We start from the raw sequence: 24,566 nt of genomic DNA, 5'->3' as shown, positions 1-24,566 counted from the left end.
GGACCTGAATCTCTGGACTGACCATGTGATAGCCAGGCCCTAAGCCTCAACAGACTTGCAACTCCTACACTCTGGTTTATTGGACTTACCCCACTCAGCTAACATGGAGCTGAAGAATGTCAACCACCACACCATGGAGCCAAGAGTGCCTACAACTGAAAGCAGAAGGATTGCATCCAGCATCCATGTGGAATCTAAGCCCCCTCTTGATATAGATGTGGGGTGGACATGGCCATTCCAAGGTCCACAGGATGGAGGAATAGAGTATGGATTAGAGCGGACTTACTGATATTAATGAACTATTGTGATTAGTAATTGAAGAAAATGTGGCATTGGTGTGGAGAAAGTGGCCATGGTGGCTGCTGGGGGTAGGGAATGGGAAGAAGAGATGAGATGTGGGGGCATTTTCGGGACTTGGAGTTGTCCTGGGTGGTGCTGCAGGGACAGTTACTGGACATTGTATGTCCTCCCATGACCCACCTGGGTGGACTGTGGGAGAGTGTGGGCTATGGTGTGGACCACTGACCATGAGGTGCAGTGGTGCTCAGAGATGTAGTCACCAAATGCAATGAATGTCTCATGATGATGGAGGAGGTTGTTGTTATGGGGGGAGGAGTGGGGTGAGGGGGATGGGGGGTATATGGGGACCTCGTATTTTTTGAATGTAACATTAAAAGAATAAATTTTTAAAAATTAAAAAAAAAAGAGTATATGTATGAGGGAATGGAGGTGGCACAGGCAATTAGGCACCTCCCTCCCACACCGGAGGTCCTGGGATCAGTTTCTGGTGCCTCCTGAAAAGAATATCAGAGGACAGAGAAAATGCAAATGACAGGGTGGGGAGAAATAAATCTTTAAAAAAAAAAAGTTCAATTAAAAAAAAGTTTGTATCCAGTACATTTGAGAAATGGATGTTTTTATTCAACTGTATTTTAATTTTTAATTGTTTATATTTTCAATTATTAAATGTATAAAATAAAGTTAAAAATAGAAAAAAGAGTATATGTTTAATTTCTACATATTTGCGAATTTTCCATTTTTCCCTCTATTATCGATCTTCATTGTGTTGTTTGTAGTTGAAGAATGTGTATTTTATGATTTCAATATTTTTTTAAATTTATTGAGACATTTTTTGTGATCCAACGTAAGAGAATGATTCATGTGCACTTGAATGTCCATTCTGGTTTTGCTGAGTGAAGTGTTCTGTATGTGTCTGTTAGCTGTAACTGGTTTAGACTATCGTTCAAGACTTGAACTTTCTTACTGATCTTCTGACTAGATGTTCCATCCAATATTGAGAGTGGTATATTAAAGTCTCCTACTAATAATGCAGACCAATCAATTTCTCCGTTCAAATCTGTCAGTATGTGCTTCATTTATTTTGGAGCTCTGCTGTTAGGTGCATATATACTTATAATTGCTACATCTTTTTGTTGAATTGTCCCCTTTATCAGTATATCTATTGTATCTGTTTTTGACTTAATGTCTACTTTATCTGATATTAGTATAGCCACTGCACCTCTCTTTTGGTTACTACTTGCGTGGTATATTTTTTCCATCCTTTCACTCTCAACCTACGTACATCTTTGAATTTAAGGTGAGTCTCTTGCAGACAGCAAATAGTTGGAGCATGCTTTTTTATCTTTTCTGCCAATCTTTGCCTTTTGACTGGAGAGTTTTATTGATTTACACTTAATCACTGCTGATAACGCAGGACTTTCTCCCATTTAATATTAAGTCTTTGTAAGTCCTATATCTTTTTAAAGATTTTTTTTAACAATTCTCCCTCCTCCTTTCATTGTCTGCTCTCTGTGTCCATTCACTGTGTGTTCTTCTGTGTCTGCATGTATTATCATTAGGTGGCTCTAGGAACTGATCCTGGGACCTTCCAGAGTGGAAGAAAGATGATCATTCTCTTGCACCACTGCAGCTCCCTGGTCTGCTGCATCTCTTAATTATCTCTCCTCTGTGTATCTTTTTGTTGCATCACCTTGCTGTGCCAGCTCTCTGCGTGGGCAAGTACTCCTGCACAGGGCAGCACTCCTTGCACGGGGCAGCACTCCACATGGGCCAGGCTGCCACACAGGCACTGGGGTATTGAACCCTGGGCCTCTTATATGACAGACAGGAGCCCAATTGCTAGAGCCACATCTGCTTCCCCGTATACTTTTTTTTTTGGTTCCTCAATTTTTCCATAAATCCCTACTTTTATGTTTGATATTTCTGTGTTGGTACAATATTGAGTGCCTTCTCATTTCTATCTGGATATATTTTTCATGTTTTCATTGGGGTTACAATGGGGCTAAAATTTAACATGCTAGGAGAAGTGGATTTGGCCCAACGGATAGGGCATCCGCCTACCACACGGAGGTACAAGGTTCAAACCCTGGGCCTCCTGACCCACGTGATGAGCTGGCCCATGCACAGTGCTGATGCGCGCAAGGAGTACCGTGCCATTCAGGGGTGTCCCCTGCATAGAGACCCCATGCGCAAGGAGTGTACCCCGTAAGGAGAGCTACCCAGCGTGAAAAAAGTGCAGCCTGCCTAGGAGGGGTGCCGCACACACGGAGAGCTGACGCAGCAAGATGACACAACAAAAAGAAACAGATTCCGGGGGCCGCTGACAAGAATACAAGCGGACACAGAAGAACACACAGCGAATGGACACAGAAAGCAGACAACTTGGGGGGTGGGGGAGAAGGGGAGAGAAATAAATCTAGGGAAGCAGACTTGGCCCAACTGATAGGGCATCCGCCTACCACATGGGAGTTCCGCAGTTCAAACCCCGGGTCTCCTTGGCCCATGTGGAGCTGGCCCATGTGCAGTGCTGATGCGCACAAGGAGTGCCCTGCCACACAGGGGTGTCCCCCACGTAGGAGAGCCCCACGCGCAAGGAGTGCGCCCCGTAAGGAGAGCCACCCAGCTCAAAAGAAAAGTGCAGCCTGCCCAGGAATGGTGCTGCACATACGGAGAGCTGACACAGCACGATGACGCAAAAAAAAGAAACACAGATTCCTGGTGCCGCTGATAAGGACAGAAACGGTCACAGAAGAACACACAGCAAATGGACACAGAGAGCAGACAACTGGGGGGGGAGGGGAGAGAGATAAATAAAAATAAATAAATCTAAATAAAAGAAAATTTAACATGCTAAATATAACAATCATATTTGGTCTGATACCAATTTAACTTCAGTTGTATACACATATACTTTTCCTATACCCCTCTGTCCCTCCCTTTTTGCAGTTGTTACCACTTATCTTTGCACTCCGAATGTCCATAGAGTTACCGTTATTTTTTATGCATTTGCATTTTAGCACCTATAAGAAGTAGAGTTACATACCAAACAATATAATACAATAACACTAGCATTTATCATCTTACAAATGGTTACCTCTACTGTGGTCTAGTGTTCTTTCCTTTCAATCTGAAGAACTGCCTTTAGCAATGCTGGTAGAGCTTGTCTAGTTGTGATGAACTTCCTAAGCTTTTATTTATCTGGGAATGTCTTAATCTCTCCCTCATTTTTGAGTACTCAATCTAATTGGGGTTCCCTTGTACATAATACATTGCTTTTCTCTTGCAGTTTTCAGAATTCTCTCTTTGTCCCTCATATTCAATAGTGTAATCAATATATGATGGAGTGTATTTTTCTTCATCTTTATGCTGTTTAGTATTCTCTGGACTTCTTGGATGAGCATATTCACTTCGATAAGTTTGGAAGTTCTCATTATTTCTTTGAATATTCCATTTGTCCCTTTCTCTCTTCCCCTTTTGGGTCTTCTCTAATGCATATATTGGTACACTTGATTGTATTCCAGAGGTGTCTTAAGCTATTTCAATTTTAATACTTCTTTTTTCTTCTGGCTACAAAGTTTGACTCATTTCAAGTGTTCTGTCTTCAAGTTCACTGATTCTTCCTTCTGCCAGCTCCAATTTGCCCTTAAAACTCTCCTGGGAATTTTTCATTTCAAGGACTGTGGTCTTTAACTCTTGAAGTTCTGCTTGGTTCATTTTTAAAAAATTTTATCTCTTTGCTAAGATTCTCATACTGCCCATTCACTGTTTTCCCGATATCCTTTAGTTCTTTCTATTTTCCCTCAACTTCTTGAGCATTTTTAAGATTATTTTTTAAAGGCTTTGTTCAATATGTCCATATTCTATTCTTATTTATTGGTGTTTTCTGGATTTTTATCCTCTTCCTTTGGATGGGTCACCATTTCCTGTTTGTGTTTTACTTGTTTCACACTGTACATTTTAATATTTATTCCCTGAGATGTGTGTTTTTTGGTTTTGCAAACCGCTGGTGGTAAGACAGAGATTTTCTTGTGCTTCAGCCCTTCTATAGGAAGGTCCGTCAATGGCAAATGCTGTGTGCAGGGTCCTCCCTTTCATTTCTGGGCCTATGACTTGCCTTGGGCTTGTGCTTACCAGTTCTGGAGTTCTCCTGTTTACAGGAGTTTGAATGATGCCTCTATATCCCAGAAGACAGACCTCCCTCTCCAGGGTATTTAAAAAGCAGGCAAGCCTTTGCCCCAAACTGATCACCTCTGTAGTTTTTTACATTCCTTTTGTTGTGTCAAGTTGCTTTCACCTGGAGGGCAAATTCAGGGTGCAGGATGGGGGGGGGGGGGGAACAACATTGTAGGAATTTCCCAAGATAGTCTTTTGTTTTTCCCAGCTAACCAAGGCCAGGGACCCAAGGGGGAATGGGGGTTGGGCAAACTGACTCCAAAGTACCTGGGAGGGGATGAGGAAAAATGCCAGGATCTTCCTCCACGGCTTCCCAAAGCTGAACTTTGTTGATCTGTCCAGTAATAAAACTTTTCAACTAAGTGTCCCCTAACCCCCTTAGGAAGTATGGCATCCTTAAATCTCCTCTGTGCCACCTCTGCCCAGGTTGAGTTGGTACAACGGCTGTCCTAGAGCTGGGTCTCCAGTGATCAGAACTTGATAATCAAAAGCCATGATCAGTGATGAGCCATGGTCCACCCCAAGTCTTGGGGAAGAGGGTTTTGATGTCTTTTTATCACCAGTGAGCTAGCAGAGGCTGTGATCTACAGTGGCCTGCCAAGAAAGTGGGGGATGAGCACAGTATCTGCCATATGAAAAGAGCAATTTATTGGTCTTTACCATAATTTATCAGTCTCCTCCTATCAGTCTTTCCTGGATGCTGGAAAGTGTTCTTCCAGTCTCTGAAGTTTCAAAATAGTTGTTTCAGACAGTTCCTGCCTGTTTAGTAGTTGCTCTGGTAAAAGACAGAATCTTGGAGCTTTCTACTCACCACCTTCCTACAATTCCTTCTCTCGCATTTCCTTTTGCTTTTTTCTCGAGTTTCAATCTATTACAAATCTGTTCAAGCATGTTGTCCACTTCTTTCATTTGAGCCCCTAGCAAATTAACTGGTTATTTTAGATTCTCAGTCTGATAGTTCCAAAATTTCTGCCATATCTGAACCTTGTTCTGTTATTTGCTTTCTCTCTCCAGATTGCATTTTTTTCTTCTGTGCTTTTAGCATGGCTTGTACATTTTTTAAAAAAGATTTATTTTTTTATTTCTCTTCCCCCCCACCCCCACCCCACTGTCTGCTTTCTGTGTCCATCCGCTGTGTGTTTTTCCGTGTATGCTTGTATTCTTGTCAGCAGCATTGGGAAACACGTCTCTTTTTTGTTGCATCATCCTGCTGTGCCAGTTCTCCGTGTGTGCGGCACCACTCCTGGGCAGGCTGCACTTTTTTCACACTGGGCAGCTCTCCTTACAGAGTGCACTCCTTGTGTGTGGGGCTCCCCTATGCAGGGGACACCCTGCATGGCATGGCACTCCTTGCATGCATCAGCACTGTGCATGGGCCAGCTCCCCACGTGTCAGGAGGCCCTGGGTTTGAACCCTGGACCTACCATGTGGTAGGCAGATGCTCTATTAGTTGAGCCATATCTGCTTCCCTCGTAATTTTTTTTGAAAACCACACGATTTACTGGGTAATAGAAATTGAGGTAATAGGCCTTTAGTAGGAAGGTTTATATTTATCTATGCAGTGTTTACTGTTTTCTCTAGCTGTAGGTATCTGAGCCTCCAGTTTTCTCCACCGTGTTTGTTTTTTTCTCTTGTTGTCTTTTGGTGTCTTTTGAAACTCATCCTTAATTAGATCTAAGCCTTGCAGTTCTTTTAGCTCTAATCACTTAAAAGGAGGCCTGTTGATGTGGTGTGTAGGAAGAGGGAAAGCATTCTATAATACTATGATTAGTTCCCAGTCTTCTAGTAGGCATAACCCCGTGAGCTGTGACCAATAAGCGTTCCTCAGCTTTTTATACCATTGGTGTGTGAGGCAGGAAGGTTAAGTGGGCTGGAGTTGGAATATGCTGATAGTTCTTTCTTTTATGAGAAAGTGAAAAACATTAATTTTTCATTTTTTGTTTAAAAGCAGAGCTTCCCTCCATTACTTCTCACATACTAAATTATATTACTATGAGGCCTGAGGCAATTCATTTATTTTTAGGAACATCTATAGGATAATTTATATACCTGAAATGATCTATTTTACTTAACAAATATTTGTGCACTATTTACTGTGATACTAGACCATGTGTTTCAGAGTGGTTTTAAATATACTATTCACATACATTATATACATACATCATATTAAAGAAATATAAATATACCAAATCTACATATAGTAATACAAATGTATAATGCAAAGATATATATAAATATATAATACAACCACTCTGTCAAGGAGGAAGAGCTATGCATAAATTTATTGGGGAAAATTATATAAAAGAGGTTTAAATAATTATTTCAAAAATAAGGTAATTTTAATATGTTTTGGTAACCAGGAAAGGCTTTATTAAAGTATAGCATCTGAAACAGGCTTTGTGAGGTGGCAAGGAAGGGCACACTAGAATAGGGAAGAGTAATTCCAGGTAGAAAAACTGAGATAGCTAGTTATAACAGAAATAGAAAAATTAAGGGGGCATATAAACATTAACAAAATACAGTATTATTTCTCTCAAGTAGAAAATTAAGAGGAGTTCATCCATCAGAAAGAAAATTTAGGGCCATTTGAGGAAGGTCTTGACGAAAGGTGGAGGGGAAATTTTTTTGATTTTGTTATTTTTAGAGATTTTATTTATTTATCCCCCCCACCCCCACCCCTTATTGTTTGTGGTCGCTGTCTGCTCTCTGTGTCTGCTTGTCTTCTCTTCAGGAAGCACCAGTAACTGAACCCAGAACCTCCCATGTGGAAGAGAGGCACTCAATCACCTGAGCCACCTTAGCTCCCTGATGTTTTCTGTCTCTCATTGTCTTTCCTCTTTGTGTCTTCTTTTTATTGTCTTTTTTTTTAAAAAAAAAGATAAATAGATCACACAAAACATTATGTTAAAACACATAAAAGCTTCCCATGTGCCCCACTCCCCCCACACACTACCCCTCCTCCCACATCAACATCCCCTCTCATCAGTGAGGCACATTCACTGCATTTGGTGAATACACCCTGGAGCACTACCACACTGCATGGACCATAGTCTACAATGTGATTCACTCTTCCCCAGTCCCTCCAGTGGGTTATGGCAGGATATACAATGTCCTGCAGCTGTCCCAGCAATATCATTTAGGACAACTCCAAGTCCTCGAAATGTCCCATACCACACCTCTTCCTCCCTCTCCCTGACCTCAGCAACTCCTGTGGTCACTGTCTCCACATCAATGATAGAATTTCTTCCATTGCTAGTCACAAGAGTTCTATAGTAGAATACCAGCAAGTCCACTCCGATCCATATTATATTCCTCCATCTTGTGGACCCTTGGATGGCAATGTCCATTCCACCTCTTAAATCGAGAGAGGACTTAGATCACACAGGGCTGATAGATGCAATTCTGCTTGCAGTTGTAGACACTCTTGGTTCCCTGGTGTGTCTTTGTGCCTCTTTTGTTGCATCATCTTGTTGCGTCAGCTTGCTGCCCAGCTCACCTTCTCCAGGAGGCACAGGAAACCAAACCCAGGACCTCCCATGTGGTAGGTGGAAGCCCAATTGCTTGAGCCACATCTGCTTCCCAACATTTGTTTTTAATTAGCATGAAATGAGGAACCACTGACAGTTTGAAGACAAGAAGCACATTAATCTTAAATTTCAGTCAAATGGACCAGAAACAGCAGAGGGAAGAAGTGTAAAACCAACTAAAGGCCAATGCAATAATCTAGACAATAAATGACAAAATTAAGGATGGTAGTAGTTGAAATAAGGAAAAATGAATGAATTCTAGAGATCAGTGTGGAGGTAGGCCCTAAGATGGCCTCTGATGATCCCCGTCTCCTGGTGGTCATATGCTTATATAATACTCTCCCTCTGAGAATGGGCAGGATCTATGGCTTGTTTCTAACCAACAGAATATGGTAGATCACTTCCGTGATCACATTACATAAGACTGCAATTTCAGCCTTGCTAGCAGGCCCTGTCTGCTGACTTTAATGAAGGAAGCCATCACACAGAGAACCACATGGCGAGATGAGGGAGCCTCTAGAGGACAGCCAGCAACAGGCTGAGCTCCTGTCTGACAGCCCTTGAGGGTCTAAATGCCAACAAGAGGATCCTTCTCCTGTCCAGTCTCAGATGAAACCCTTGCCCTGGCCAACATCTAGACTGCAGCCTTGTGAGAGACCCTGATGTAGAGCCATGTCCACGTTGTTGACCCACAGAAACTGTGAGATAATAAATAAATGTTTTTATGACCCAAAATTTATGGTAATTTATTGTACATCACTAGATAACTAATACTTGATGTGATGAGAAAATGACAGTGATAGGCAAAAGGGAAATGAATTAGTGACAAATCTGAATATTTAAATGTGCATAGCTAGGAAAAGGGTGGTTCAATTAACAGAGGTCAGAGAAAGGGGCTGGACTAATTTCTTTAGAAGCTGTGGAACAGAAAAATAATAAGGAATTTGATTTTGTTCATATGATAAGTAAAAAGGTTCTGGTCTATTAGAAATACTAAAATTTAAGAGGGAAGATGACTAGAGATAAAAATATGGAAATCATCTGCAAAAGAAAAATAATTGAAACCATGGATTTAGAACATATTCAGCAGCTGCAAGGCCCAAGTAATCGGCTGGGGGGAAAATGGAGCTAAAGTGGAGCATATGAAGGAACATTCATGCCAAGGTGTTAAAAGAGTAATAAACTATTCTCATCCCATAGTTACAGAAAATAAAAAAAGAAACATGGGAACCAGATGCCGAAGTTGCTAAGTAAGGCAGGCAAAAAAGACAAAACAGAAAACAAAGACAAATTAAAAAAAAAAAGGTAGAAAAGAAAAAGGATGCAGCAAAAATAAAATCACAATACATTAACTAGAAAGGTGAACACGTAGCTCAGTCTTCACCTCCATCTCAACAATCTAAGCTACATCTCTAGAATCACCCTTCCAACATTCCAGGTCCTCCATCCAACTATGACCTGTTCAGCGTTTCAAAAATCCTATCACAAGGCCTTGCGATCACCTACTGTTCCATCACTAATACTAGCATCATCACTATGATGCTAGCCTCGCTCTGTAATATTCAAGAGATTCATTTCCTCATTTCTCTCCTTTCTCCCTATCTTCCACCCTCATGAACATCAGTACCTGTAGAGAGCAAGAGACAAGTGCAATAATCCTGGAAGGGTTAGAACTATGATGAGCAAAGAGAAGAAGGTAGAAGAGAGTAAGTCTTACCAGGATCAGCTTAGCAGTACAGTTTGTAATTGACTATGAGACAAAAACACTGACTCTGCAAACCTGCTGCCTAAATGTACTAGTTAAGATCATAAAATTAAAATGAATTTTTGCTCCTAAGTGTGGCAGAGCCAGTCTCAGATGTGACTTTTCTACACATGCCTCTTCTGTCACTTTTACTGAACCTGTGGTTGGCGCCAGGGATGGTCCATATTCAGGAGACTTGAATCTCTAGACTGCCCATATGCCAGCTGGGCCCTGAGCCTCAGCAGAGTGGCGACTCCTACTCTTTGGTTTGTTGGTCTTACCCAGGTCAGCTATCAGGGAGGTGAAGATGGTCAACCACCATACCAGGGAATGAAGAGTGCCTACAACTGTAAGAGGAGGAATTGCATCCATCACCCATGTGGAATCTAAGCCCCGTCTTGATTCAGAGGTGGAGAGGACATCACCATCCCAGGGTCCACAGAATGGAGGAATAAAATATGGACTAGGGTGGACTTACTGATATTCTACTATAAAACTACTGTGACGAGTAATAGAAGAAATTTTAGCATTGAGAGGAGGAAGTGGCCACCGTAGTTGCTGAGGGCAGGGAGAGGGTAGAAGAGATGTGATGTGGGGGCATTTTTGGGATTTTGAGTTGCCTTAATGATATTGCAGGGTCAGATGCTGGACCTTATATATCCTGCAATAACCCACTGAATGTACTAAGGGAGAGTGTGAACTTCAGGGTAAACTATTATCTGTGTAGTGCAGCAGTGCCCCAAAATGTGTTCACCGAGTGCGATGAGAGTGCCGCAATGATGAGGGAGGTTGTTGGTGTGGGAGGGTGGGAGGTATACAAGAACCTCTTATATTTTTTAGTATAACATTTTTTTTGGTGATGTATATATCCTCAAAAAAATACAATTTACCAAAATGATGTGGTGAGGGGTGGGGAGTGGGTTACATGGGAACCTCTTATGTTTCTTGTTTTTTGTGTGTTTTTTAATGTAACATTCCTTGTGATCTATTAACTTTAATAAAAAAAATAAAAAATAAAACGAATGGCTTTTGGAACATCAGAAAAAAGAAAAGTTACAGACATTGAAGCAACTACTCAAATAAGTCAATATTTACAAAAATCACATGAAAATTAAACTATATTGTAACAGTATGTATGATAAAATACTATTTCATAACTGCTATGATTAATTCTCCAGTAAGTAAGTATTGGTTAGAATATCTTTAACCTCAAAAGTTTAGAAATAGTTATGCACTAAATCTAGAAGTCATCATTCCCTTTTCAGGTTTTTTCCCAAGCCCATAAAAAAACCTTTCACCTAAATAAATTCATACTGATGAAACAAGATCTGAATTGAGAACAGGCAACATAAAATATAAATGAGCTTGCCCTTCTGTTAGCACAACATGTAGAGCAAGAAATATCTCAGAGCTGCAAAATGGATATAGGCTAAAACCTATCAGCCTAAGAAGCAGGTAATTTATTATCACCAAGATGACAACAAATCAAATGCAGATCCCTGACCTTCATAAAATTAGGAATTCTTAAATAAATTAGTTTAAATGAATAATTATCTCTAAAAGAAAAAAGCCATACTGTAATCAGAATAAAAATTTGACCACTTTGGTGACATGCTATGCTAATGACCAAATGAATTACAGCTAAAATCATAATATTTCTAATCTATAAATGGAAAATTAAGTTGTGCATGGAAAAATAAAATTCAAGAAACATAATTTCTAAGATTAATAATTTCAAACAAGGGAAAATACTTCTGTGTATTTTCTATAGAGTGTAAGGTTTGGATGTGTAGCTAAAAACCTTTAAATATCTTTTAAATACAATTATACAACTGCTTTGAAATGTAGTCCTTTCTCTAAAATCTACTCACCATCTTCTTGAAAAGTAGACTATACTCTAAATCAATCAGTTGAAAAAGTTCAATTTCAGGCTTCCTACTGAAGTTGACTAAAATATACAAATAATATATAATTTAATGATCCATTCAATTATTTTGTTTGCTAAGAATAAGGATTGTTTCTAAGATCTTAGCACAGTGAACGTGAATGGTAAAATTAAAACTTTTTTAAAATTAAGTTGTTTTTTCAAGTTTTGATTTTTTAAAGATTTTTATTTTTAAAGAAGCTTTAGATTACATAAATATTATATAAAAAATATAGGGGTTTCCCATATACCCTACCCTTCCCACTCCCCCACTTTTCCACATTAACAACATCTTTCATTAGTGGGATTTATTATTTACAATTGATGAACACATACTGAAGCATTGCTACTAACCATGGACTATAGTTTACATTATAGTTGACACCTTACGCAGCACAATTTTATAGGTTTTGACAAAATGTATAATGGTCTGTATCTGTCATTGCAACGTCATGCAGGACAATTCCAATGCCCCCAAAATGCTGCCATGTTACATCTATTCTTCCTTCTCTCTCCTCTCAGAACCTCTGGTGGCCACTGCCTTTGTATCAGTGATTTATGTTCTTCCATTAGTAGAATAATAATAAGTCTACTTTGGTTCATAGTTGCATTTCCCCTCTTAAGGTTGTTCATTCCTGAATCTTGAGGATTGGGGATGATGATGCTCACTGTTTCTGGCTGAGACGGGGCTTAGATTTCATGGGGCAGATGGATGGTACGCTCTTATAGATATTCTCAGTTTTCTGGGATGGGCATTGTCATCTTTGACCAACCATAATGCTTAAAGAATTAGAAAGTCTGTGACTTTTTAACTTAACTTCTTAAATGTCTTACCTCAGAAGCAGTAGCTGCAATATTAATGTTGCTTGCCTGCCCGTTCATTAGGTCCATACTTCCCACATCAGTCCCTGACCCTAAGTTAACAGGGGACTGATCACTTCATGTCCAAGACCACAGATACATTATTCCTGTAAAAAGTAAAGAAAAAGGTTAAAATGTGTGTTTTACTGGAATTTAAGAAAACAAATCCATGCCTACCACCATGGTAAGGTACAAAATATTTCCATTTTTTTAAAAGTCTTTAACTTTAGTTAGACCATTAAATCCAGATTGAAGGCAATTCAGACTGTTATTTCCAAATGATCAGCAACATCAAATGAGCAGTATTCAATAGATGTTATTCTGTCATTTTCTTCACCAGCAAACAAAAGCTAAATTTTCACTTATTAAATGAATACTGTGAGAAAAATTCAAATTGTACAACTTTGTAGTTTTAAGCAAATAAAAAGTAAAATGTAAAAGAGGTGTAGCTGAGTAACACATGCCATAACATGGTACATTTTGAGACCTGAATGATACTCTTAAATCAGCTTGAACAAGCTTTTCATGACTAATAATCTATTACTTCATACTTAAAAACAAATAACAAATACTTATAAACAAAAATAAAAATTATTGAATGTATGTCATAAAAACACAATAGTATATGTTACATTTATTTGTATAGGGTTTTCAAGCTTGTTGAATATCTTAAATTCATTATCTCCTTGTCTTCACAACTACCAGTAACATTCATTGTAAGACATTATTATACCCATGTAATACAAAGTAATAGAGCCTCTAAGGTTTTGAACTGTTAAGTGGGGAAATCAAGAATAAAATCCAGGCCATCCAAAATTTTAGTCAGGGAAGCAGATGTGGCTCAAGTGATTGAGCTCCCCTCTACCACATGGGTGTTCCAGGTTCAGTTCCCAGTGCCTCCTAAAGAAGATGAGCAAGACAGAGAGCTGACGTGACAAGATAACGCACAAGAGACACAAAGAGGAAAACATAATGAGAGACACAACAAAGAAGAGAGAACAGGGGTGGCTCAAGTGATTAGTGCTCCCCTCTCACATGGGAGGTCCCAGGTTCAGTTCCTGGTGCCTCCTAAAAAAAGAAGACCAGCACACAACAAACAGACACTGCAAATGCAAAACAACGAGGGTGGGGAAAAATAAATACATAAAATCTTAAAAAAAAAAAAAAATTCTAGTCAAACATTCCACAACACCATATTTCTTTCCGCTTTACTGTAAGTTAGAATATTCAATTGAGGTTCTAATCCCTTTCCACCAACAGCTGACTTCTCCTCTCTAGATCTGAACTTCCTCTCTGTAAAATGACTGGGGTGAACTAAACAGAACTTAAGGACCCTTCCGCCCAACTTTAAATTTCTGATATTTTTCATAAGAGAAAAAACAGTAATATAAATAAGGTATTTTAAATAACTAGACTCATGTTATAAACTGAGTTAAAAGTATCAATAATTCTCTCAATGCTAAGTTTCCTCTCTCTGGAGAAGCAGTATAGGAATAGTGACTAAAAGTCAAAGACTCTAAAACTAGGTTTAAACCCAGAAAAATGTTTAATTTTACTGTTTAGTTTCCTCATCTAAATACTTATAAAAATAAGTATCTGCTTCATAGAGTTATTGTGGAGAAAATCAGTTAATACATTCAAAGCACCAAAAACAGCACCAGCACCTACTAAAGTGTGGTATTATGATGGTGGTGATGATGCAGATTTTGTCTACTCTCTACTTAACCCACACAAAGCCTTAATTCAGTGGAGTCTCCTAAATAAAGACAAAAACCTTAGAATACACCTCTGGCCAACACATGTTGGTAGGCTACTCCTAAACTACTAATATCTGAATTGTCAACATAGTGGATAAGAATGCCTAAAATCTGTTTCCTAAATGCAGCATAACATGTTCCTGGTTTTCAAATGCTTAAAAATTCACCTCTTAAAATTTACCTTCATTGCTTCATATATACCCTAAGGACCTACTAAGAGCAAAGTGTTGTGCTAGAATTAAAAAAAGAATAAATTATTTTAGAAGAGATGGGTTTTTAGTACCATTTAGAATCCATTTAGAAAGTCAATGTGGGGAAACGGACTTTGGCCCAGTGGTTAGGGCGTCCATCTACCACATGGGAGGCCCGCGGTTCAAGCCCCGGGCCTCCTTGACCCGTGTGGAGCTGGCCCATGCGCAGTGCTGATGCGCGCAAGGAGTGCCCTGCCATGCAGGGTGTCCCCCGCGTAGGGGAGCCCCACGCGCAAGGAGTGCACCCATAAGGAGAGCCGCCCAGCGCGAAGGAGGGAGCAGCCTGCCCAGGAATGGCGCCGCCCACACTTCCCGTGCCGCTGCCGACAACAGAAGCGGACAAAGAAACAAGAAACAAGACGCAGCAAAAAGACACAGAAAACAGACAACCGGGGGAGGGGAGGGGAAATAAATAAAAAAAAAAAAAAAAAAGAAAGTCAATGTGAAAAAATAAAGCACAGAACTTCAATTTTTTTCCAATTTACAGTACTTCATTCTATAAGCTTCTTTATCCTTATGTCACTATTAAAGATCAACTTATTAAGGATCAACATTGCTATTAAAAACAGCTTGATAATCCATACTTTTTTCTATAGGCAACACTCAGTTTGCAACAAATGTTTTCAAACCATTTCATCTCACTCTACATTCTATGTATAAAGATTGACACAAATTCATAAATCAAGAGTGCCCCCTAGTGCTAAGAAAAGTATTTTAATTTATTATTAAAAGGTAACTTGAATCCTTAACATATTTTACATATTATATATTTTATTATTATTTGCTGAAAAAGAAATACAGACCAGAGATCAACATCAATTCATTTCTAAATTATCAAGTTTTCTCTGCCTGCTTTTAAATTTTCATTGAAATATTCCATTGAAATTAAAGTTATATTAAAATCCACTGTATGTAAAAAATAATAATAAAACCAGCAAAGGAGACTTTAAAGAAAATCATACAACTATTTATAAATGTACTACACATCAATAATATTTAAGGATAACAACACCTCATGTTACTATGGAAACACTACAAGTCTGAAAAGACCAAGACATGGGTTTATTCTTTTTGTGTGTGCCTCAGAACCTACACCTGTGCTTTGCATAAAGAAAGGCTGAAATTAAACAAGACAAATATGCTTTAATATTAATATTATATATGATCTATGTATCTTTAAAAAATTTAAAAATCTATAAAAAAATAAATGAATCTATATATTCAAGTTTAAAAAAATAGCATAGCACCTACAAAAATAAAAATTGGAAATGTGCAAAAGTAAAGGATGAGTAAACCTTCCATGTCAAGAGCACAGACCTATCATTTGCGGTCAGAAATGGAAATCGCAATTAAACATAGTTTTAAATAGGCAAAATCATTAAAAATATTATTGTACATATTAATTATATATTAAAATTTTACATTTTATTTACTTTTCCCTGTACTATAAATTACACAATCATTCATAATGCTGTGAACATCAACCCAGCTCTTTTCTTAATTAAATTCACTATTTTCTATTTACTTGCCTCTCAATTTCTAAAGACAGTTACTCTGTCTTTTGGCTCTAAATCCCCAAACAGGGCATATTTTAACATAAACATCAGTACTAAAGGAAGGAGCATCAGACAGATAGCTACAGTGGTACCAGGGAGGAAGCTGAGCAGAAAAGAAGGAAACTGTAAGTCAGCTTAGTATGGCTTGTCATTAAAAAGATTTTAAAATGGAACGGAGGCAAAGACAGAGGGAGGAAAAGAGAGAGTATCAGAAGGAGAGAAAAACAGGTAGGGAGGTATGCAGATAGGTAGATGGATAATTACATGCATTTAAACTATCAATTCAGAGTGCTAACCATTAACAGAGTTTCAACACCTATTCTCCAGTTCATTGTCCCACCCAGGACAACAGGTAAGTGATGATGAACAACTTCTATACCAAGGAATCAAAAGTCTACAACTGCAGGAGAGTCCCATCCATTGGCCCTATGGGATCACAGCCCCTCTTCAATTAGAGGTGGAGTGGGTATCACCATCCCAGAATCCTCAGGATTGGGGAATGAACTATGGACTAAAGTAGACTTACTGGCTTTCTAGTATAGACTTACTGTGATTCTAATAATGGAAGAAATTATATCATTGATGTGGAGGCAGTGGCCACTGTAGGCAGAGAGCAGAGGGAGGAAAAACAGGTGTAATATAGGGACTTGGGAATTGTCCTGAATGACACTGCAACGACACATACAAGTCATTATAAATCTTGCCATAACCTACAGAATTGGGTGGGAGGGTGTGTAAACTATAATGTAAACTTTAATCCACGCTTAGTGGCAATGCTCCAAGATGTATCTATCTAAGTGCAGTGAATGAAAGATGCTGCTAATGTGGGAAAATGTGGGAGGTGTGGAGGAAGACATATGGGAATCCTCTATATTTTTTTGATATTTGTATAATCTAAGTATCTTTAAAAAATTAAATTAAATTAAAAATCTTTAATTAAAAATCAATTCAACAAGTATTTACTGAGTACCAAGCTTGAGATTAACTAAGAACAGGAGAGTTTCTCTCCTTGACTTAAAGAAAATGGGGGTGAATCTGGTGGGGTGGAGTAAGGCATCTACCACTGATTAGGGCAAGGAAATCTGAAATGTTAGATTTAGTTCTTGCTTAAGGTCACAGAACTAGATTATGGAATTGTAGCCACAATCACTGAGCCTCCTAACTCTCCACTGTCTCAATGGTACTCCTACCATGAAACCTCTTTAAGGAATGAACAAGGATTAAAATGAAAGCGACAAATTCCTCACTAATTAATCTAATCTCATTTCACAGAGCCAGTTATATATTTTCTAAAATACTTTTTAAAAAACAATGTTTTACCTTTTTTTCCCTCTCCCCTCCCCTCTTCCCTGCCCTGCTGTTTTTGCTGTGTCCATTCGCCATGTGATCTTCTATATCTACTTCTCTTTTTGTCTTCTCTTCTCATCTTTCTCCTCTAGGATTCACCGGGATTCAATCCTGGGGACCCCTGTTGTGGAGAGAGTCCCCTGTCAATTGAGCTACCTCAGTTGCTGGTCTCTGCTGCGCTTCACCTTGACTCTCCCCTTCATCTCTCTTTTGTTGCATCATCATCTTCCTGCATTACTTGCTTGCGCACACACTGGCTCACCACATGGGCCCTCGGCTTGCTGCGCGGGCACTCAGCTCACCACACAGGCACTCGCGCAGGCACAGATGTGGGCATTTGGCTCACCACATGGGCACTCAGCTCGCTGCACAGACACGCTTTCTCTTCTTCTTTTTCAGCAGTAGGCCCCAGGGATCGAACCTGGGTCCTTCCATATGATAGGCAAAGGCCTTATCACTTGAGCCACGTCTGCTTCCCATTTGTGCTATCATCATTAGGAAGATCATACTAAAGTCATACAACGGTTTTATGAAACATAAGAAGAGTTAAGTAAAGAACTATAAGAACACTGTTAGTAGAATGCAGTTAATTACTGCCAATTTCTTGGAAAACATTTGAACAATACAGAATTTATATGCTCATACATTTTGACCTAAAACCTCAGTCCTGGAAATTCATCTGAAAACTAAAAAAAAAAAAAAAAAAACTATAAAGATCAATCAAGCTGAAAAGTGGAAACAACTTTAATGCTTTGTATACAACCACATTAAAAAATTTCAAATGGACAAGAATAAGAAACATGAAGACAAAAGTGAAAAGTACAGTTAGCTAAATTTTCTCATTAAAACATTCTTAAAAGCTTCATGCAAAAAGATTAGTTGAGTAAAATTAAAGGACCATAATTGCAATGCAATATTTAAAAGGTGATAGTTTCTGTTCTGTTAAAAATATTTTAAATAAAAATTAAAGATATGGTCTATATGACACCCCCATAAGGCCTAAAATTTAAACTGCTTGTGTCTTAGCATTAAGGCAAGTCTACTTTCAGCATGTGTGACAGCTAAAACTGCATTGCCTTCTTGATTTTTTTTAATCTTAGAAAATTATCCTAAAACCTCCAGTAATTTTATGTTTCAATATAAAAGCCATCAAAATGTTGAAGAATAAAGAAGAAAATATTTTGTTTACACAAAACTGATATTGAGCTATTCTGAAAAATGCAGTTGCCTTTTAAGACTATTTCTGGAATAAGAAAGATTATCTCTGTTACTTGTCATCCTGAAGAAGTTCAAGTTATTAAGACATAAAGTAAAGAGAATGGGGTACTGATGGACACCCCAGGTTATAAAGATTTATAGAATTCCCAAAAATGCCTACCACAGAGAATTCATTAGTTTCCCACCTTTATGATTCCACTGCTCTTTGTCAAAATGCTACTGCTATATATTGACACTGTTTTAATTACTTATGTATATGTCTTCCCTTCTAAATGTACTTCGAGTTTCTTGATGTTAAAGAACTACATTTAAAAACAAAATTTTTTTAAAAAGCATTTTTCATCTTTGATCCAGGCACATAGGACAGGACTTGACCTCACTTGCCTACTTAGTAAGAATTTGTTGAAAGAATGTGTGAATGATCAAACTTGTCACTCACAGGATGAGATTATATATGATAATGTAAATGCTTGCTTAACATTAACATTAAAAATATAGGGAAGGGGAGCTGCTGTAGCTCAGTGGTTGAGCACCAGCTTCCCACATATGAGGGTTCCAGTAGCAAAAAAAAAAAAACATTATTTATCTATATATAAAATTTTGGGAAAATGGTTATCAAATAGCCAATACACAATATACATTTAAAAGAAATAATGTGAGGAATTAATGCTTATATTATACAGAGTTTCTATTTGGGATGATGATAAAGTCTCGGTAATGGATGGTGGTGATGGTAGCACAACATTGTGAATGTAACAGCAATGAAATACATATTTGAATATAATTAAAAGAAGAAATTCTAGGTTGTATGTATGTTACAAGAATAAAAATCAAAAAACAAAACCCCATAGGTCTGTACAACACAGCAGCCACTAAAATAAACCATGCACCAGAGTGAAGAGTACAATTATAAAATGCTTTCATCAACTGCAACAAATGCACCACACCAACGTAAGGTGTTAGTAACAGGGTAGTACATGGGAACTCTCTATTTTATGCATGATTTTTCTGTAATTTATCTAATAAAATATTTCCAGCAATGGCTTAAAAAAACAATCTAAAGATCCCTGTGTTACAAAGAAATTTAGAAATAAGGGCTTGAATATTCACATAAGTTAAAAAGACAAAGCCATCCAGAAATAAGAATGGAAATAAGACACATACTTTCCACATGTACCCATCACTATCATCCCACTATGCAGAGTAAAGCCAGAGAGATGGAAGATCTGTCTACTTCATCAATAATAAGATGCTCTAGAAAAAAATTTACCCTTACTAGAAAATAAGGAAACTTGTCTATGGCTTAACACTGAGGCTGGAATAGAGCATCTTCCCTGAAAATTCATACTCCTTGGCATCTCCCCACACAAACACAGAATTTGAATTTATACTACCAGCATGATCCAAAACCCTAAAGAGAAGAAATTCACATAAAATATATTCATAGGCCAGTAAGATACCTGGAACACAACACAGACAGAAATAACAAAAATTGGGCAGGGGAAGAGAAACATACCTTCAATTCAGGAAATGTAGGATTCCCACAAATAAAGCCCCACTGACAGGTTCAGAATAAAAAAGTCAACAACAAATACAAGCAAACAATTCACTATGAGTAAAAGGTAATAAGCACAATAATAACTAGGATAAGATCTCAAGAATATTAGATAAAAAATTATCAGATACAAGCTACAAAATAGGAAGTATTAAAATCAGTAGACTGGGAAGTGGATTTGGCTCTACTGATAGAGCATCCATCTACCATATAGGAGGTCCAAGGTTCAAACCCAGGGCCTCCTGGCCCATGTGATAAGCTGGCCCACGCACAGTGGTGATGTACACAAGGAGAGCCATGCCACGCAGGGCTGTCTCCCGCATAGGGGAGCCCCATGTACAAGGAGTGCACCCTGCAATGAGAGCTGCCCCATGCAAAAAAAAGCACAACCTGTCCATGAGTGGGACCACACGCACAGAGAAGTGGAGATAATGCAACAAAAAGACAGATTCCCAGTGCCACTGACAAGAATGCAAGCCGACACAGAAGAACACACAGCGAAAGGATACAGAGAACAAACAATGGGGGGAAGGAGAAAAATTTTTTAAAAATCTTTTTAAAAAAAATCAGTAGATGTACAGAGACTGGCAGAATGGATAAAAAAGCATGACCGAACTACTATATATGCTGCTTACAAAGATTCATATTAAATGCAAAGACACAATAGACTGAAAGGGAACAGATGGAAAACATATATGCCATGCAAGCAGTAAAGAAGAGAGAGCTGGGATGGTGATATTAATATCAGATAAAATAGATTTTAAGGCAAAAACTTATGACAAACAAGGTCACTATATACTGATAAAGGGATTGATTCAATGTGAAGACATTAACAATTACAAATAAATTAGTAGTAATGGCAGAGACACAGATATATGAAGCTAATATTGATAGGAAGAAAGTTCTATATTAATAGAAGACTCCAATATACCACTTTCTATATGGATAGAGTATCTAGAAAGAAGCTCAGTAAGAACAGAGAAGACTTGAACAACACTATAAACCAACTAGATGTACTAGACATACATAACACTAGACCCAAGAGCAGCAAAACACATATTCTTAACACCTTGCTTTTCTCTTACAGTTTTCAGAACCCTCTTCTTGTGTTTTGCATTCAATAGTGTGATCAATATACAATAGGGTATATTTTTCTCCATGTTTATACTGTTTGGTGTTCTCTGGGCTTCTCTGATGCACACATTCACATATTTTGCTAAGTTTGGGATGTTCTCTGTCATTATTTCTTTGAACATTTCTTCTGTGCCTTTTTCTCTTTCTTCTCCTTCTGTGTCTCCTATAATGTGTATATTCATACACTTGATGGTGTTCCAGAAGCGTCTTACGCTATTTTCACTTTTAGTGATTCGTTTTTTTCTTTCTGACTCATTTCAAATGTTTTGTCTTCAGGTTTACTGATTATCTCTTCTGCCAACTCCAATCTGTTCTTGATACTCTCCTGGGGATTTTTCATTTTACTTATAGTGGTCTTCAACTCTAGGAGTTCTATTTGGTTTCTTTTAAAAACTGCTACCTCTTTACTACAATTCTCATACCTCTCATTCACTGTTTTCCTGATTTCCTTTAGTTCTTTCTCTTAATTTTCCTTCATATCCTTGAGCATTTTTAGGATTATTTTTTAAAAAGGCTTTATTCAGGGGAAGGACCTGTGTGTGGCTCAATAAGTTGGGCTTCCATCTACAATATGGGAGGCCCTGGGTTCACATCCCAGGGCCTCCTTGTGGAGGCAGGCTCACAGGCACGCTGCAGAGAGCAGTCCAGCCCACAAGCACCGCAGAGAGCCGAGTCAGCAAGGTGACGCAACAAAAAGGGAGACAGGCAAAAAAAACAAAACACAACAAAACGCAGAAGAGCACCCAGCAAACAGAGAGCAGACAGCAAAACAAGCCACAGGGGGGTGGAAATACATAAAAAATAAAGACACAGAAGAATGCACAGCAAATGGACACAGAGAGCAAACAACATGCAAAAAAAAAAAAGCTGCAAGGGGGGGATTAAAAAAAGGTTTTATTCACTCTGACTATATTCTGGTCATCTTCATTCCTGTTTTCTGGATTTTCATCCTCTTCCTTTGAATGGGTCATAATTTCCTGTTTCTTTGTGTTGCACATTGTTGTTGTTTTTTTTTTTGGTAAGGAGATACCAGTGATTGAACCTGGGACCTCATTCATGCAAAGCAGGCGCTCAACTACTGAGCTACGCCCACTTTCACACTGTACATTTTAGTATTTTAAAATATTTTAAAATGTTTACTGGGGAGCGGATGTAGCCCAAATGGTTGAGCACTTGCTTCCCATGTATGAGGTCCAGTTTCAATCCCCAGTGCCTCCTAAAAAGAAAAAAAAAACAAACGAAAAAACAACTCTCATTAGGGAGCAGACGCTGCTCAGTGGTTGAGGGCCTGCTTCCCATGCATGAGGTCCTGGATTCATTTCCCGGTACCTTCTTAAAAAAAAAAAAAAAAAAGAGAGAAGGTTTACTGTGTAATTTAGGCTCTGAGATGTCTGTTTCTCAATTTTGTAACCAGATGATGAGACAGAGATTTTCCTGAACTTCATCTTTCCTATTGGAAGATCTGCCAAGTTGAACGTAGTGTGCAGGGGGTTCCCTGTCTTTCTGGGTCTCTGTCTTGTCTTGGGCTTTGCTTGTTGGTTGTTTTGGGGTTCCCCTTTCACAGGAGTCAGGTTGTCTCTGTTTCCCTGTCCCCAGTGTCTGAAGCCTGCAGGCCTTTGCCTCAGACAATCCACCTCAATAGTTTCTTACGCTCCTTTTGCTCTCTCAAGCTGCCTCTGTTTGGAGGGCAAATTCTGGGAGGAGGTGGGCACCGGAGAAGACTTTCACAAGTTAGCCTTTCCCAGCCAAAACAAGGTTAGGAACCCACAAAGAGGGTGCAGACTGGCTCCAAAGTGCCCTGTGAAGAGGACCTGGAAAGGTGCCAAGAGCTTCTCCAATGCATCCCCAAAGCTGAGCTCTCCTAGCCTGACCAGCAGCAGCAGCTCTTCAACTAACTGTCCTGCACAGTCCTGGGGAAGCACAGTCTCCTTAAGTCTCCACCTCCGTAGCCCTGCTCAGGACAGGTTGAAACAATGGCTGCCCTCAGAGCCAGGCCCCCAGAGAGCCACGTTTGCTAATCAAAAGCCACGATTACACATCAGCCATGACCACCCTTGGTCTTAGGGCGACGATTTTTATATTCCTTTCTGACCCATGGCAGCCTGCCACGAAAGTGGGGGATGGGCACGTGAAAAGAGCAATTTACTGGTATTTATCATAATTTATCTGCTTCTACCTCCTGGTCTTCCCTGGATGCTATACCATGCACTTCCAGCCTCCAGAGTTTCAAAATAGTTGTTTCAGGCATTTTCTGACTGTTTAATATTTGTTCTGGTGGAAGGACTGAGTCCTAGAGCTCCTTTTCTCTTTTTATCTAACTATTTTTAAAAATGGTAATTTGCTTTTATGTAAAAAGATAAACTACTACTTTTAAAGAAACTTGTATTATCTGTTTATGCATCTGAATGCACAAACAATATGACAATAATAAAAGCTAACATTTATGTAGTGCTGATTATCTAGCAGGTCCAGTTCCAAGTATTTTTTTCATGTAAAAATTCAGAACCATCAAAACAACACTGAGGTATTAACATTTCCCCATTTTTAGAGAAAAGAGGATAAGTAACTTACCCAAACTTACACAGTAGGGACAGGAAGTTAAAGGGAGTGAGGAAGGAAGACAGATGGACAAACAGAAGACAGAAAAGATGGATAGATTAATGAAAAGATAAGAAGAGGGAAAACACGGGTCAGAAAATGTAAAGATCAAAAGAGAAATAAGGCAGGAGAAAAGGAAGGAAGAAGGGGAAGGAGGGAGGAAAACAGGACAGAGAAAAAGAGAGGAGAGGAACAGAAGGAAATAGAAAAGAGAACCTAAAACGTGATTCCTGCTCTAAGCAAGTTTATAATATGGCTAGAGGGGAAAAGAGTAGTTAATGAAAATCAGAATACAACTAGTTATACTATGATTCAGTTTCAAGAGTCACAGGTTGGAACAGGGGACAAAATGCTGTTTACATTTATAAAAGAAAACAAATTGAAGGATAGGAAGAAAGGAGAAGTAAAAGCAATCCACACACACACAGGCACAAATTTAAAAGGAAGGATAGAGAGAAAAGGCACAAGGTAGAGCACTGGCCTGCTTGATATGGAGAACTTCTCTGATGAGCTCTGGTAAGGTTCAAAGTGAAGAACTAGATTATGGAGGCTCTCAAAATTGTCAAGTGGAGAAATTTATATCGGAAGAAACAGGCATTAGGAATCATTAAAGGCCATTAA

General features: G+C 38.7%; 1 protein-coding gene across 4 annotated transcripts in view; it reads right to left on the bottom strand.

Moving 5' to 3' along the window:
* Positions 1-24,566, bottom strand: part of RALGPS2 (Ral GEF with PH domain and SH3 binding motif 2) — a 219,544-nt gene that overhangs the window by 154,365 nt on the left and 40,613 nt on the right. For all 4 annotated transcript variants that reach the window (XM_058274797.1, XM_058274793.2, XM_058274799.2 and 1 more), the window contains exon 2: positions 12,503-12,636. In XM_058274797.1, coding sequence (XP_058130780.1) covers positions 12,503-12,559 — 57 coding nt within the window. In that variant the 5' untranslated portion in view covers positions 12,560-12,636. The remainder of the gene's footprint in view (positions 1-12,502; positions 12,637-24,566) is intronic.

The sequence above is a fragment of the Dasypus novemcinctus genome, chromosome 13 (genome assembly GCF_030445035.2).
Source record: "Dasypus novemcinctus isolate mDasNov1 chromosome 13, mDasNov1.1.hap2, whole genome shotgun sequence".
Lineage (NCBI taxonomy): Eukaryota > Metazoa > Chordata > Mammalia > Cingulata > Dasypodidae > Dasypus > Dasypus novemcinctus.
This window is presented reverse-complemented; position numbering and strand designations above follow the sequence as displayed.